Source organism: Nelumbo nucifera, chromosome 8 (genome assembly GCF_055504915.1).
Source record: "Nelumbo nucifera cultivar China Antique chromosome 8, China Antique-T2T, whole genome shotgun sequence".
Lineage (NCBI taxonomy): Eukaryota > Viridiplantae > Streptophyta > Magnoliopsida > Proteales > Nelumbonaceae > Nelumbo > Nelumbo nucifera.
The window spans coordinates 26,356,552-26,372,577 of record NC_142656.1 but is presented as its reverse complement, the minus strand read 5'-3'; the positions used below and the strand labels follow the sequence as shown (position 1 = coordinate 26,372,577).

At 38.9% G+C, this 16,026-nt stretch overlaps 1 protein-coding gene and 1 long non-coding RNA gene across 2 annotated transcripts; both read right to left on the bottom strand.

Moving 5' to 3' along the window:
* Positions 1–335: 335 nt before the first annotated feature.
* LOC148789786 (uncharacterized) lies at positions 336–9,664 on the bottom strand. Its single transcript, XR_016079745.1, has 3 exons — positions 9,196–9,664; positions 1,542–1,936; positions 336–1,460 (listed from the first exon to the last, which is right to left on the bottom strand). It is a non-coding gene; the product is annotated as an uncharacterized LOC148789786 (long non-coding RNA).
* A 2,943-nt stretch (positions 9,665–12,607) lies between these two features.
* LOC148789785 (GPI-anchored protein LLG1-like) lies at positions 12,608–15,578 on the bottom strand. Its single transcript, XM_088893690.1, has 3 exons — positions 15,371–15,578; positions 15,235–15,291; positions 12,608–13,152 (listed from the first exon to the last, which is right to left on the bottom strand). The coding sequence occupies exons 1-3, from the start codon at positions 15,447–15,449 to the stop codon at positions 12,812–12,814; spliced, it is 477 nt and encodes a 158-aa protein (XP_088749816.1). The 5' UTR covers positions 15,450–15,578; the 3' UTR covers positions 12,608–12,811.
* Between the last annotated feature and the right edge of the window lie 448 nt (positions 15,579–16,026).

Sequence of the window (16,026 nt, the reverse complement as noted above, 5' to 3'; positions counted from 1 at the left end):
CACTTCTGCGTCGGCGACCTAGTTCTTCGGAAGGTTATGGTACCTGAGCCTGGTGTTGGTAAGCTCGGACCGAATTGGGAAGGTCCGTACTGAGTAAGACGGGTGTTTGGGGAAGGCATGTACGAGCTCGAGACTTTGGAAGGGAAGCAAGTACCTCGAGCGTGGAACATCGACAACATAAGAAAGTACTTCTCGTGACCGCTGAACTGGTCAAGAAGGATCACCGAACTAGAGAGAGGACTGCGAGTCACTCCCAGAAGCCCAAGGGCCATGATGCCGAGCTGATATAAGACCTCGGCACTACGATAAGTCATAGTCGCCTCTTCGGCATAGGAAGACCAGTTCTCGTGCCTGAGGCATAGACAGTTTGGGTATAAACCCTACGATGTCTAGCCTACCTCGACATATAACAACAAGTTGATCCCATTTGAAGTCAAACCCAATGGCTCGACACTAAGGGATAACCAACACCTAAACAAGTAGCCTGTGTGCAGACAAGTCGGGTGTATACCCTATAGTGTCCGCCCACCTTGGCGTACAACGATTCGAAATTATCCCTACTCAGAGTCCAACTCGTTAGCTCGACAGTTTGGGGTAACCGACACTTAGGAAAAAATCTACTCTTATTCGATTTAGTTTGCTAGTTCGGGAGTTGTCTACACTTAGAAGAAAAAAAGAGATTCTTGCACAAAGATTCTGAAAAATATTTGTATTTCATTGATATGGCATGTCGAGTACAAAAAAAAAAAAAAAAAAATTACAGTGCACCAAGCTCGGTGTATTACAGAAGGGGGTCCAAGAAAAAAGGCATCTAGTCACTTCGGGGCTCCTCACCCCTGTTGGAGGCTTCGGCTGGAGGATCTGTCTCCATGCGGCTCTCGCCAGCACCGGCCCCCTCCTCCTCATCGAACAGGTCGTCGTCACTTTCTACTTCGGAGTCCGGATCTTGAGCAGCTTCGACAACCATCACCTCTGTAATCTTCGAAGCGGTTATGACACTGAGGTCGAGATGGGGGAACTCGTGTCGAGTCAACCACCTGCTAAGTTTAAAACCTTTGTGGTAGCTCGCCGTCCCCACCTTGACCATCTCTTTCCAGTACCTTCGTCGAAGACGTGTACTCCTCAACGGCCTTAACCTTGACCTCCTCCATTGCCTGAAGAAGTATCTCAGTTTGCTCCTTCACGTGAGCCTCGAGATTCTCCACCTCCCTCTTCAGTGCCACCTCTTGCTCCTCGAGCTCCCTCTTCAAGGCCGCCTCGCGCTCCTCGAGCTCCTCCTTCTCCGACATCAGCAACGTGAGTAGCTCCTTCTTAGCTCGTGCGTCCTTCTTTAGCTGGTTATTTTCATTGCGGGCTAAGTTCAGCTCGGCATGGGTTTTACGGGAAGACTCCTCGGCTGCGAGGGCCCGCTTCAATTTCACCTCGGACTGATAAGCCAAGGCGTGAATGGTGGAATTCACCTACCAAGAAAAGAAAACAAGCGTCAGCATGTAAAAAGCCAAGTACAAGACAAATTGAAGAAGACAAGTCCAAAAACTTACCACCATGCAGTGAGTAGACGCTCAGGCTCCGAGCTGGGCAACCGGCAGTTTGGCCCAGCCAACAACCTCCTCCGCAAATACTCGCTCCCTTGCTCTTGAGGAGGCCGAATTTCAGAGTCAAAATGCTCCGAGCTTTGTCGTCGATGCTTGAAGAAGCGGCAGATGCCGAGGCGGGCCCCGAAGGCGTAGCCTCCTCGGGCACACAGGGCGGGGAGAGCTTGCCCGAGTCCTCCTCGATCAGGTCTACCACTAGAGGCTGTTCGGTGGTTGATGGCTGCTTGGGCTCTGGAACGACGGCTGGTGGGGACTCAATGCGCGCGCCCTTTTTGAGGCTCTCTTCTTTTTCCCCTTCTTCATACTCCTGAAGAGTTCGTTGGCGGGGATGTCTATGATAGCTGCAACAAAAAATGAGTTGTCAAATACCATACCGAAGTAAAGCAAAGAGAAAATATAACAAACAGCGACCTACCAAGACTTAAACTGGCCTACACGAGCTTCTTCTCGGTCATGAAGTCTTTGAATTTCATGCCGAGCTCTGCCCAAAATCGGAGCGCCTCTCTTGTCTTCAGGTCCAGCCTAACACCGGGGTCTTGGATGGCTGCACTCCAATGAGTCGGGAAAGGCCACCCCTTAGTGTTGCGGGCCATGAAATAGTGCCTCTTCCAAGTCGGGACCTCGTTCGGGAGCTCGTGCAAAAGTTTAAAGCCAGGACGAGGTGATAGGTAATAAGTTCGCCTATACTCGGGCAGAACACAAGATGAGTTCTTCTTGATGGAAAGAATAGAAGAAAAAATGTCGAGGTCAAGAGGAAGACTATAGTCGTGGAAAAGAGAAATGGTATCTACGACGTTGCGGATGGAGTTTGAGTGCAACTGGTTTATGATGATGTTGAACAACTTTATGATTTTGACTATGAAGGGGTGAAGTGGAAGACGAAGACCAGCTATGAGCTGTTCCTTGAAGATCACGATCTCGTTGTGACCATGCTCCCAAGGGAAATTGTACATGAGGTCGTTAGGAAGTCTGTACCGGGCTACTAGGGATAGGAGTCTGTCCGCCGTCATTGTGGACGGGCCAAAGTTATCTGGCAACCGACCTCGATGTGAGGTGGAAGCCAGGTTAATGGAGGCCTCTCGCTCCCCCCGAGGTGAGTCCCCCTTGGGAGGACCGTGGACTGCATCCTGACCCGAAGTAACCTCCTCGGTAGAACGAGGATCTACAGCCTGAGCCGAGGTACCCACCTCGGCTCCAGCGGATTCACTGCTCCCGTCTAAGAGGCTATCAAAACTAAAGCTAGACATGATGGAAAGACACGAAATCGAAAAAGAGAGAGCTAAGGGAATCCGATTGAGATCACCACGATCCAACGACTCCTAGGAAATCCGGTTGCATGACCCCCGAGGTTGAAATTGATTTAGCGCATATTTTGACATCCATAGAGTTTATAAACGGCGTGACGTCCGCGCGTAAATTAGATGCGACCTGGGTTATTCCTGGTTGAGCCGGGTGGCCGAACAGGTCCGACCAATGATTCGCCCGTCAAGCCGCCTAGACCTCATGCCAAATCCACCTGGACTCGTCATGAACTCCCAACACTAAGTTGAGACCCTCGGTTCGGGGAGTGGGGGGCAATTGATGAAGGGTGATTTGGCGCAACCTAGCGAAAAGGGGACACGTGGACATGACTTGACTAAGGGATGACAGCTTAGCCTGGCAAGCCTAGTTCGCAACGTTTGAGCTCAGGTATTCAACCACCTCGGCCCAAAACCCACCTCGACGTCGGGGCACTTCGGCCCAAAGCTCACCTCGGCATCCAATTCAGTTCGAAACTAAAGAACTAAAGTATCAGCTCGGGGCTAACAACTCGAACCGCCACATAACGACTCCAAAAGTTTCTCTACCAGACCCTGAACCCCTCGGTATCACGATGAGCTAACAGACTCCGGACCTCACGGGATCACGCCGCGTAACGGCAAACCATATCCTCTCCCCGACCGGATCGGGCGGAAACGGTAGATTTCATTGACTGATACGTTACTCCCGGACTAAAGCGGAAACGAATCTCATCCACTCAGGCCGAAGATCCCGGAACCGTTCCGCGAAACCCACGGCAGCTCAGATATATAAGAGCAACAACCTCTCTAGGGCCCAGGTACGCGTGATCACTATACTCTCTAGCTCTTTAGCTCTCCCAAATTCTCAAAAGCATTCAGCTCGCAGATACTAACTTAAGCATCGGAGCGACCTCGCCGGGTTAGCCACCCCGGGTTCTCTAATCTATCATCTTTTAGATTGATCCAGCTCGTTGCTTGATTGGAAGCCAGATCACCCTCCAGCTGGGAGTAGTCAAACTGCGCTACATCAGAGTTCTAAGTAGGTTCTATACATATGTAGGAATAAAACGAGGCTAGGACTTATTCATGTTTAATTCTCTATAAAGTCTGATTTATCAAAAAAAAAAAAAGGAAAAAGACCACTGAATTGTGTATATGTGTTGTTCTTATCCATACTTTGTCTTTCATCTACCATTTTGTGTGTAGAGATGTAAAGTGGACCGTGCCAAGCCAGTGCCATGTGCAAAGTGTGAGCCATGTCGTGCTGGCCGGTGGGCCGTGCCATCCTCCCTAGTGAAAATTTTAGGGGTTGGCCTGACATAGCCCATAGCCTAGGCCTGTGTTGTGCCGTGCCATGCCACAAGCCGATTGGTCTGTGGGCCAAGCCTTGGGGCAGGTCAGTCCCCGGATCGGGCCAAAGCTATTTATTTAAAAAAATTAACAAAAAAAAATTTAATTTTATATGAATTTTGTGTATACAATTGCTTATTTATACAATAATTAAATAAATTAGTATAATACAATTAAAAAAATTATTTATTATATTAATATATTATATACTATATATTATTATATAATTATAATTTAAATAAAATTATATAAATATATATAATATATACAAAATATATAAATAATATATATGGGCTAGGCTACGGGCTGGGTTGTGCTAGCCCACTCGATCGTGTCGTGTCATGCCAGACCGTTGACCTAAAACCCCAGGCCCAACACGTCCCGCATGGTCATGCCGGGACTGGCATGGCCCATGGGCCGTCGTGTCAGGTCGGGCTGGTCCGGTCTAAGTTCATGTCGAACCGCGGGCGACACAACCCGATTTACACCTCTATTTGTGGGTAGTGGATATACATGTCAGGGAGCTTGATAGATCTTAAAACCAATTAACTTGCCTCTTTGACTCCCTAATATTGTGGTAATAGATTTGTATAATGATTATATAAGTGGCTTTGCTCATTGTTTTATAGGGATGCTATGTCTTCAAAAAGAATGACAGCTACATAAATTTGAATTCAAATCTAAGTTAAGGGTTATTTGGTCTTGAACACCTAGTATTCTATCGGACAATATAAAATATGTATACTTATTGTTCTATCTACATAAATTTTACATTTTATCTAGTAAAATTGGTTGGGATGGTGTTTATTGATTAAACATAAGTATAGTCTCATATAAGTTATTTTAGGTAAGGTTTTTAAAACTTGGCTAGACAAGGAATCGTTCTAGGTTTGGTTCCCGGGTCGAATGGTTTGGCTGTTTGGTTTGAATGGACAACTCGCTCTGATAGAAAAAAAATTAAAAAATTAAAAAAGCAAAAATGGCCAAAAACTGTTGTCCGGGTCAATGTTCACTAACCAAATCTATGGTTTTGACCAAAAAACAGTTTTGGGTAAAATGAAACCAATTAGGTGACAAATTCCTAGTTTTTCCAGTCTGACTGCCCGATCCGGTTTGGTTTTTAAAAACCATGATTTTAGGTATGAGCTAAAGCTAAAAAGAGTGGAGACTTCTATCTTCTATGTCTCACATGATAGTTGGATATTGTGGAAATCAACAAAAAAAAATGTTAACAAAGCTACAAGCATCCAGCACAAAGTGGCATAATTGGCTGGGGTTAAAAGCAAAATAACAGAACAATCCAACTTGGTTATCCACAGCTGAAGTGAAACTCTATATATTGTAAGGAAAAATATGAATAAGTGCTTTTTTTTTTGAGAAAGGTAAAGTTATAATATTAACAATACAGCCAAAAAGAATGTACAAGAAGTTGTTGTACACAGGAATTAAACAATCATTGCTCAAGCAACCCTATACCCCAAATTCCTACTTTACAAAAATATTATTATATACCAAAAAAGGAGTTATAATCTTTGTCTTTAAATAATTCGTTTATAGCCAACCGAGAACTTTCTTACCAATATTTTCTAAAACACCGTATTTATTAAGCTACTTTTGTTTTTGAATATCCTTGCAATTCTCTCCTACCTCTAAGAAAAAAAGTAAATGGGTTGGGTTCAACCCAAATCCGCATAGACCTTCTTTTAATGGTGTATGTGAAGATGAAGATACATTTTTCATTTTGTTTGGGTGAACTAGAGGTGTTATCGAGTCAATTCAAGCCAAGTATGATGCTATTCAAGGTTGAGCATGATACAAAAAACACAAAACTCCAAACTCAACTCGACCTATGTCGAGTTTCATATATTTGGCTCAAACTCGACTCAAGTTGATACTTGAGAGCTACTCGAGCTGATTATAAATAAAATAATATTATAAATTATAAATAAATTAATATTATAAATATTATAAATAAAAATATAATTTGAAAATCAATTATACATGTATTTATTTATAAATATTATTGTGAACCTCAAACTCGATTACTATGACCCGAGTAGTCTCGACTCGCTTACATGGAAGAATGATGTGGCATCTATCCACATGATTTCTACAATTCTACATTACTAGAATATGAACTCTCTGAATCACAATTTATTTCTCAAAATCTAAATTTATCCCTAGGAGATCTAATGATTAAGGGCTAATTTATGTTGGCTAGGTATGGGCTACCGCAGGGTTAGGGCTAAGGCTAGATGGCTAAACCTAAGCCTAACCCAAAACATGAAAAACCCAAACTATTGGGTGCAGGACCAGTATGATGACCAAAAATCTAAACCCAACCTGTATAAAATATGGGTTGGGTCAGTCCAGGCTAGGATTGGGCCACCCATGTTTTTTTTAGATATTTGCCGATACATCCGAATCCCCCATAGGGGCCAATTTTTTAAGTAGCGCATCACTACACTTGTAACTTCTCCCCCATTCTCAATGAGTTCACATTTGCGCCCCACAATGCCCCATAGCACAATCCAACCTTGTATTGAGAATATCTTTCGATGATGTCTCATAATCTCCATACTTATCATTGAGAGATGTTCCCGATACAAGGTCAGGATGTGTTGTGGGGTATTGTGGGGCATTGTGGGGTGCCCTTAGTGGGGCACAAATGTAAACTCATTCCCAATATCTACAGGATTTGAATTCGGAATCCCTGTATCTAATAAAAGGAACTAGCTAACATACCAACTAAGCATCTTAGCCATCCTTGAATTGCCTTGTCCGCCCAAGTTGCAACCCTAATCTCTTGTGCATATAAAATAATTTATTGCATAGATCAATGAAGGGTATTAAGCATGGTTTTTGAACTATCGTTGATCTGGATGGTTGGACCATTTGTGCCCCTATCTACAGGATTTGAAATTCAGAATCCCCATATCTACTGAAAGGAACCAACTAACATACCAACTAAGCATCTTAGCCATCCTTGAGTTGCCTTGTTCGTCCAAGTTGCACCCCTAATCTCTTGTGCATATAAAATAATTTATAGCATAGATCAATGAAGGGTAATAAGCATGGTTTTTGAATTGTCGTTGATCTGGATGGTTGGACCATTTGGCCAAAAAACCATCCAGACAACCAGTTCTGTTTTACCCCAAACCCAATCTTTGGCCAAAAATCGTTGAATCAGTCAACAACCTATTGACCTAGGCTATCGAACCGTTGACCGGTTCAACCCATTCAATGGTTGTGAGAATCGGAATATAACTTACTTAGACTAGAAATGGAGTCACCACCTATCAGATTAGGAAGTGGAGGTGATGGGACCTCTGGGAATTGCACCAAAACTCATTTTGTTTCAATAGTGACTCCAAAAAGCCCAAGGTACTACGTACACCAGTCTGGATAAGACTCGAATGGGAAAGGGAAACAGTTAGGCACCTAGACTCAAAGTTCCAACAAGATCTCCAACCTTCAAACCTCCACCCATTGGACAAATGAGCTTCTCAGGTTGGTGGGTGGTTGAGGGATTTCAGCATAGTGTACACGTACTTTGGTCCTGAGGCTTAAGCGTACGACACACTCTTATAGGACAATAGGATGCTAAATCTAATGCAAGATGATGTTTGTAAAGTGCGAATAAGTAGATAAGCAATAATAAAAATAAAACAATTGTCTAATCATTAGGAAAATGATCAGTTATTATTATAGTGAAAATAATGCAAAATCATGCATATATACAAAAAATGTCAATCAAGCTAAACGGGCCCCATGTGAGCCCCACCTATGGTCCAAGAACTCTTCGGTGGAGTCGCCAGTCTGTGAGAATCGGAAAACGACTCATTTGGGCTAGAAATGGAGTCACCACCCATTAGATTAGGAAGTAAAGGTGATGGGACCCTCTAGGAATTGCATCAAAACACATTTTGTTTCAACAGTGACTCCAAAAAGCTGGAGGTACCAACTACACCAGTCCAAATAAGACTCAGATGGGAGAGGGAAGGGGTTAGACACCCCTCTCCCAAGTCCAATAGGTGGGGCCCACATGACATCTCAAATAAGCATGGTCATAAATACATGATTATTCAATTAACTAAGAACATAATAAAGCAAAACAAGTAAAGAATAAAACAACACAGGAGGTTCTTTCCCTAACTATATTTTTATTTTATTATTTCTTTCATATTTATATATTTGTATATTTTTACATTTTTTTTCTTATGAAACCCAATTTGACTTTATTTGTTTGATGGAATTATTATTTTTTTATTATTTTCATTTTCTTGTTTTGTCTTTTACATTTTTATATTTTCTTTTGTTTTCCTTTTTTATTTTATTAATTATTATCATTTTTCTCATGAAACTCTTTTTATTTTTTGATTATTACATCTTATATACATATATTTTTAATTTTTTTCTTTTTTCTTTTTATATCTTTGTTTATATGTATTTCTCTTCATCATTTTTTTTATTATTACTTCCCATTTAGAGCTTGTTCTTTCCGCCAAACAAGTCTGTGCCTACTGAGTTAGTTCCCTCCATTTCACCCTTCTATCCAATTTATTTATTATTTTATCTATTCTCCTTTTATTATTATTATTATTTTTTATTTGGATGACTTTGTCCTCTCGTCCAAACTCGGTAGTCGGTTCCTTTCGTGCCCATTAGCTACTTGACTCAATTCACAAAACTAAAGCCTACATGATACTGGATTAACACTAGAGCAACTCCGATGCCAGTACCAGTTAATACAACATATGAACATACAAAATTTCAACCCAGCTAGAAGGAGAATGATATGCAGGGAAACCGAAACTTTCTAACCTTCCTATTCAAACCGATTTTAAACTTCAATAAAAAAGAATAAACAAATTGAACAGTAACACTTTACGAAAGAGAAGACGACAATCGTTAAAACCTGGAAAGGCTTGTTCAATTTCTAAATAACCAACAAAGAAACGTTTACAAACCTGGATTGACGGTGGGAATTTATAGAAGCCGGCTGGTGTTCCGTCGGCTCCCTGAAGAGATTTAGGCCTAGATTCATTCGTTGCTGCAGGTGAGAGCTCGATTCATTCGTTTCCACCAGAGATTGACCAAAAACGCCGAAGAAGGATTGATCAGGAGTAGAGAACGCGGGATCGGATTTAGCCTGTGGTAACAGAGGAACCGGGAGGGAGTTTAATTGAGGTGAGAGAACATTACCAAGAGGAAGGGAGTTTAATTGAGGGAAAATGAGGGGAAGAGGAGAAAATGGAATGCATAGATAGAGGAGAGGTGGAAAAGATTGATGGAGAGAAAACAGGAAAGAACAAGAAGACATCAGGTGTGGAGAACTCGAAGAAGATGAACAGTACCGCTAAGAGGATTCTAAATGAATAAGAGAGAGAGAGAGAATGGCCGGAGGGATGCCATTGGTTCACCGCCGCTGTCGACAGGAAGGGTATGTGAACGGTGTATTATGGTGAATTGAAAAGTTTACTTTAAATTTTTGGGAAGTTTAGGGGCAATTTTGTAATTTTGTAAATTTGGGTCAAAACCGGTCCTAAGAAGGCTCAAACCGGGTTTCTAATCTAATAGTGGGTGGTTATGGATCAAAATATGGAGGGTTGATATCGGTTTGACCACAGAGTGGGTTCGTTTGTGTGGACCCACGAGATTGACCACAATGGAATATTTTCGGATAAAGGGGTAAATTGGGGTATTTTTGGCTGAAATTTGGTAGGGTAGCATTTTTGGATATTCTGGGTTGATTGGTGGAGCGGACTGGGCTAGCCAGGTGAGAACATTTTGTTGTTTATTTGTGTTATTTTACTTTTTTATTGTTTATATTGATAATAAATAAAAGAAAATTAGATATAGGTTCTAAATCCAATCCACCCCTACCTTTGAATGCAAAGAGGGCAAGGTCGGGGAGGGTTTTGCATTTTCATGTCCGGGGAAGGTTTGGATTCTTAAAATCCAACCCGCTACAGATTTTGGGGCAAGTATGGATTATGAGGTTTACGGAGGCAGGTAGGGTCTAAAATTTACAAAATCCTCCCCAACCCACCCCGTTGCCATCCCTAGGTCATGGGTCACCGGTTTGACCATCTAGGTCAAATAGGTTAGAATGTTCCATGTCAACACTCTATATATTTCACACACGCACACACACACACACACACACACACACACACACATATATATATATATATATATATTTAATTTATGTTTTTAAATTTTTTTATCTATAAAAATATGAAAAATTGTGATTGAAGGCCAAATAAGTTTTTTTTTCATGAAAATAGTGTGGTAAGGCACCCATGACACCTTGGAACGCATAAATTTCAAACATTTACCCAAAATAAAAAATTATCTCAATCAAACATCTGAGTGCAAAGTTATGGTCTTCGAAAGTTTCCATATATATTATGTGTGCAACTGCAACCTAGTGACCGAGTCAAACAAGTCAATAGTTGAATCATTCAGGATCAGGTGATTTTTGTCCAAGTTAGTGTTTTTTGACCAAAGGACATGTTTCAACAAGACCGGACCCAGAATCAAGGCCAAGTGATGATTCGAACCATTCAACTGGTCCGGTCAGTGTCAGGTTAAAAACACTGGTATCAGTTTGGGTTAGTTTTCAATTTGGTCAGTTAGCTCAAAAGATATAAACTTAAAAATTAAAAAAATTACAACGATATTATTAAAAAGTAAATAGAAAAGTTTAAATTTACAATACAAAATATTTTAGACTAAGCAATATGAAAATTTTCCTACCTTCCTGTATTAAAAAATTATATTTTAAAATATATCTGTGCGTTGGTTCAATTTTAGCCGGTTTACAAATTAAGAAACCAAAACTAACCCAACCTGGTTGGGTTAGAAAATTGCTGAACTGAAGCCGATTGGAAATACTAGAAAGTTGACTAACTCAAATCTAATTGAATCGGGTTGGTCGATTTAGTTGATTTTATCGATTACAAAAAAAAATTAAATAATATATAACATATAAATAATTATTAATTATTTAAAAATTTAAATATAAAATAATTATATACTCTTATATATTTCTATTATTTAATTTTCCTTTTCACAAAATCTATACATCGCATAAATCCACGCTTGTATAATGGTAATTGACTAATTGAGGTGGTTGAGACACATCAGCTAGAGTGCAATTGCCCGACTTTAGAGAAAAATAACGGGTTACCAAGATGGAGGGCTAGAATTATGGGGAGCTCCCTACATATTATGGATATATTTGAGATGGTTTAAGAAGTGAAAAATGACCATTAGAGCTTTGGAGAGGGAAAAACAAGATGCGGAACCAATGGGCATGGGTTTAAAAATTTTATTATTTATACAGTTTATTTAGCTTATATGATTCATGTGATTTAAGGCAATTCAATGGAAACCTAACTCCCTGCCTTGTTAATAATTTGATTCTTTTAAGTTTTCTAAAAGGCTTTTTATTTTAGAAAGAATTTATGCTGCTAGAAAGACATGATAGCAGAAGGTATTTTGACCAATAAAACCCTCTCACGAATTTTGATAAATATTATCTGATTGGTTATCACTTTTATGATGCCAATTGATTGATTATAAGTTTTTCTAGTATAAAGTCTATCCAGAATCATAGCTGAACCCTTTATTTTGCATCATTGTTGCAATAAGATTTATTTAGATTATCAGGATTTGCTTAATAGAAATTTATTAGAAGTTTCTTTTTATAGTTTTTTTCTTTTCATTATATGTAGGTCAGAGACTCATTATTTGTGGGTTAATTGACTTCCAAATAAACCATGATTATGTTGTTTTTTACTTCTAGTTCACAAGTAGTAAATTCCATTTTATCAAGGCCCATTTGGTTTATGGGAATAGGGGTCTAGAATTGGAGTTAGAATGACCCATTCTGATTTCAAATATCTGATTGGATGAAATCAGAATCCCATTTTCATCCTTGGTGGAATGGAATCTCATTCCCCCATTTGAGGGAATGGTCATTCCCTCCCCCTATCTTGGAAATAAGATTCCATTCCAATTGATTCTAATTCCTGTTTGAACTATATATGGGAATAGATCATTCCGATTCTAATTATGGAGGATCCTGATTCTGGATCTGGCTGCTTGCGTACCAAATGGACCCCAAGTATATATATGATAGATGTGTCTAAATATTACAATTCCTTCTTATATACATTTAGGTTTTCATTTTTATGTTTTACTTCGACAGAATTTCTAAAATAATAGAGCTAACATTTTGATATTTGTGATATGATTTGATTCAACATTCTCAATGATGTACCATGCCCATGCATGGGTTTCTAAGGACTTCAATTTGCATGCATCCTACATGTATAGAATTGGTAATGCTCTATGAAAACAAAAGAGTTAATATTAGAAATAATAATTTGGGGCTAATTTAAATTAAAGATTATACATAGAATTTAACGCTGATTGATACAGAGAAAGTAGTACAACATGACCCAGCTCAGGAAAACCATACTTCTCTCCAAAAGCTCTGAATTGCAACCAACAGGAGAAACAAACAATCACTATCTGAATGAGATTGAGATTGAGATTGAGATTGACATCTGGGCTTCACAACATTTGGAACAGAAACACGAGGGTGGAGCTTACAAGAAGCAAGAGTGGAAACACAGTGAGCCCAATCCGAGCTCCGGAATTTACACCGTCGCATGATAGTCCTTCCTTGCCTTCGCGACACTCACTGGCGAAGAGGCCAGGAGGATATTTGCCGTAGAGGTTGATGTAGCTGAACATGGTGGATGCACAGTCGTTGGTCATGTCGTTCAAATCATCTGCAAAGGGGCATGCGAATTCCTTTAGAGCTCCACAACAGAGTTTCGGGGGGTACTGGGGCCCTTTGCACTGGGTTGTGATTATCGAGTAGTTCAGGGACTCGAAGTTCACGGGGCAACCTGCAAAACCACCGGGGGAAGCACCATTATTACTTACACTGCCATTCATTTTAATCAGTGTTTTCGAAGATGATCGGATCGTCAGACAATCGGTTCTGTTTTATCCTTAACCTATTTTTGGTAAAAAATCGTTGATTTGAACAATAATCTGTTAATCCGGATAATTGAATTGTCGACCTATTTGACTCAGATAACAATTTTTGACCTTTTTGTTTTTTAAATTAGAATGGGCCATCCTAAATGGTTGAACCACTGACCCAAAAGCCAATGACCAAAATGGTTACAATTCCTGATCAGTTTTTAAAACATTGATTTTAATAGCCAAATAATGATGCCATTGTTGCAAAACTACAGTGTACCGTTACCAAGTAAAGGTGATGATGGGCCAGGCCAAGCTTTGCAATTGTGACAAGGGTTATAGCCAGGGCCAGTTTAGAGCTGCACATTTTTAGACTTGAAAAATAAATCAAACTGAGCTTTGCAACTACGATAAGGGCTATATCTTGGGCCAGGGCCTCATTCTGATATAGAACTTTTCTGTATAAAATATTAAATATATAATATATTTTATATAATCTCATATAATATATGTATAAAATATATAAAATGTTATATAAACCATATGTATTACATGCATCATGTTATAATATTTATATATAACATAAAGATGTATGTGTATGCGGGCTAGGCCTAAAGTATTGAGCCCAGAGTTGACCCAGAAAATTGAGGGCCTGATGTAGGCCTGGGCCCGGAATGGGCTTGAACACGAAACCTAGACACAAGTCGTAAATTTCTTGGTTAATACTGAAAAAATAAATAAAACTTGGCATAGTTTCTAATAACATTTATCTTTTTATCATTTTTCCTCCACTTCCACCTGGAACTAATGCTAGTCTTAAGCTGTGTTTGGTTTGAAGTAAAATGTAGAGAAAGAAAAAGAAAGAAAAATTTTTATAAACTTTGTATGAAATTTTCTATTTTTTTCTTCCTTTCCCTACCTTTTCTTTCAAACCAAACATAGCCTTAAACATGCAAAATTTTTCAATGTTTTATGCTTAAATAACAGAATTAATTGTCATACAATAGAACAAATTTCGACAGTATTGGAACAGTTCCAATACATTATTTAATAAAATTTCTGTATTTTCATCTCCCATTAATCAAGCTGACATGACATGGAACACCACAAATTTTCTTACAGCTATCGATTTTCCCTCATAAGTTACAATAAGCTTAATCATATTCTCTTTTGTTAATTCATTTATCATATTTTTCAGATAAATTAAATAATTGATATTTTTATCCATAAAATTTCAAATTATTAGAAAGAATAATTTTATATCATTCATATTTGACAACTTCCCCAAGTATGAAAGTTATTTAATGCATAAAAAAATAATTTACCAAAACACAGGATTGTTGGCAATCAAATAAACAGAGTGAGGAGACTACTAAATAATCCATAGCACTCAAATCAAAAGGTCTTATGTTTCTGTACAGTTATCTTATTTATATATTAAGCAAAAACCATGATACTACAAAAATGCCAAAATCTGGAAGAAAACGCTTGCATTTAAAATCGACTCAGAGACTGAATCGGTCAGGGGTCCGGTTATTGGGTTGAATGGTCCGATTGTTCAAATCGAATGATTAGTTCGTTCTGATAAAAAATAAAAAATAAATAAAAAACGATAATCGCCTGGTTCAGCGGTTTACTAACCAAAACCAATGGTTTTTGGAGAAAATCCAGTTTTGGAAGAAAACAGAACCGATCACCTGACCAATTCCTGGTTTTTCTGGTCCAACTATCAGGTCCGGTCTGATTTTGAAAACCATTATCCACCAAAGATCATTACACTCTACTTTAGAAAAGAAACATAATCCTTATAATTAAATAGTCCAACAAAGCCACAAAAAAAAAGAATAATTCCATAATACTTTGCACCAGCAGTCTATGACATAAGAGAAAATTGTTGTTCAAAATAACAAATCCTACAATCTATAATGCATGCATTTATTGGAGTTTCATGAGAAAAAAAAAAAAACAAATGAATTTGACAATAAAAGAGAAAAGAAACAGACTTTTTTTCGCCTGAAGGAGGTTCCGACCGGTAGCTCCGTGGCATTCAAACACATCGTCTGCAAAGAATGTATTGAAATCGAATATCAGAAAACAGATAGAAACGGGAGATCAAAATCGATATGTATCTGAAGTCACCTGAAATGAAGCTCGAAGAAGAAACCAAGCCCGTCAAAAGGAAGAATAGAACCGCAGACAAGCAGCGATTCGGCGTCATTTTTAATTGTTCTCTTTTTGTTTCAAGAGATCTTTTGATCTCCCTTTTGACAGGGCTCTCGAAAAGATGCCTCCGTTTTGGGCAGGGGAAATAGAAGGTACAAGACAACGAGGGGAAATGTAGAGGAGTTTTGGAGGTGAACTTTTGAGAATATTTTTTCAACAGAAGAAAAGACGTGAAATCAGGAGACCCCAACGACCGAGTCCAATTCCAAAATTCTGTGTATTAAGTTAGGAGAACTGTTTTTTTTTTTTTTTCAATCATAGTGTTATTTATATCTATATACTAAAGCAATGTTGGAGATCTCCTCATCCCATCTAAATTTTCTTTCTTTTTGGATTTTTTAAATATAATTTCTATCTATCTTACTTCACAAAACCAATTCTCTCTCCTAAAAAGTTTTCCACCTAAAACTAGGGGTGAGAAAAAAAATGAAAGATTGAACCGATCGAAAAAATCGACCAAAACTGAGTAAAAAAATTGGTTAACCGAATTGATCAACATATATATATATAATATAATATAATATTATATTATATTAAAAAAAAGTTCGGAGAGTGTCAGATTACCGAACTGA

What these genes read in the sequence shown, in the direction of transcription:
- LOC148789785 (XM_088893690.1), bottom strand. Translation starts at nt 15,449, where the DNA reads ATGACGCCGAATCGCTGCTTGTCTGCGGTTCTATTCTTCCTTTTGACG. An exon ending in TTCTTCGAGCTTCATTTCAG is followed by an intron (nt 15,292 to 15,370) that starts GTGACTTCAGAT and finishes CATTCTTTGCAG; the next exon opens with ACGATGTGTTTGAATGCCAC. An exon ending in CCTCCTTCAGGCGAAAAAAA is followed by an intron (nt 13,153 to 15,234) that starts GTCTGTTTCTTT and finishes GTGGTTTTGCAG; the next exon opens with GTTGCCCCGTGAACTTCGAG.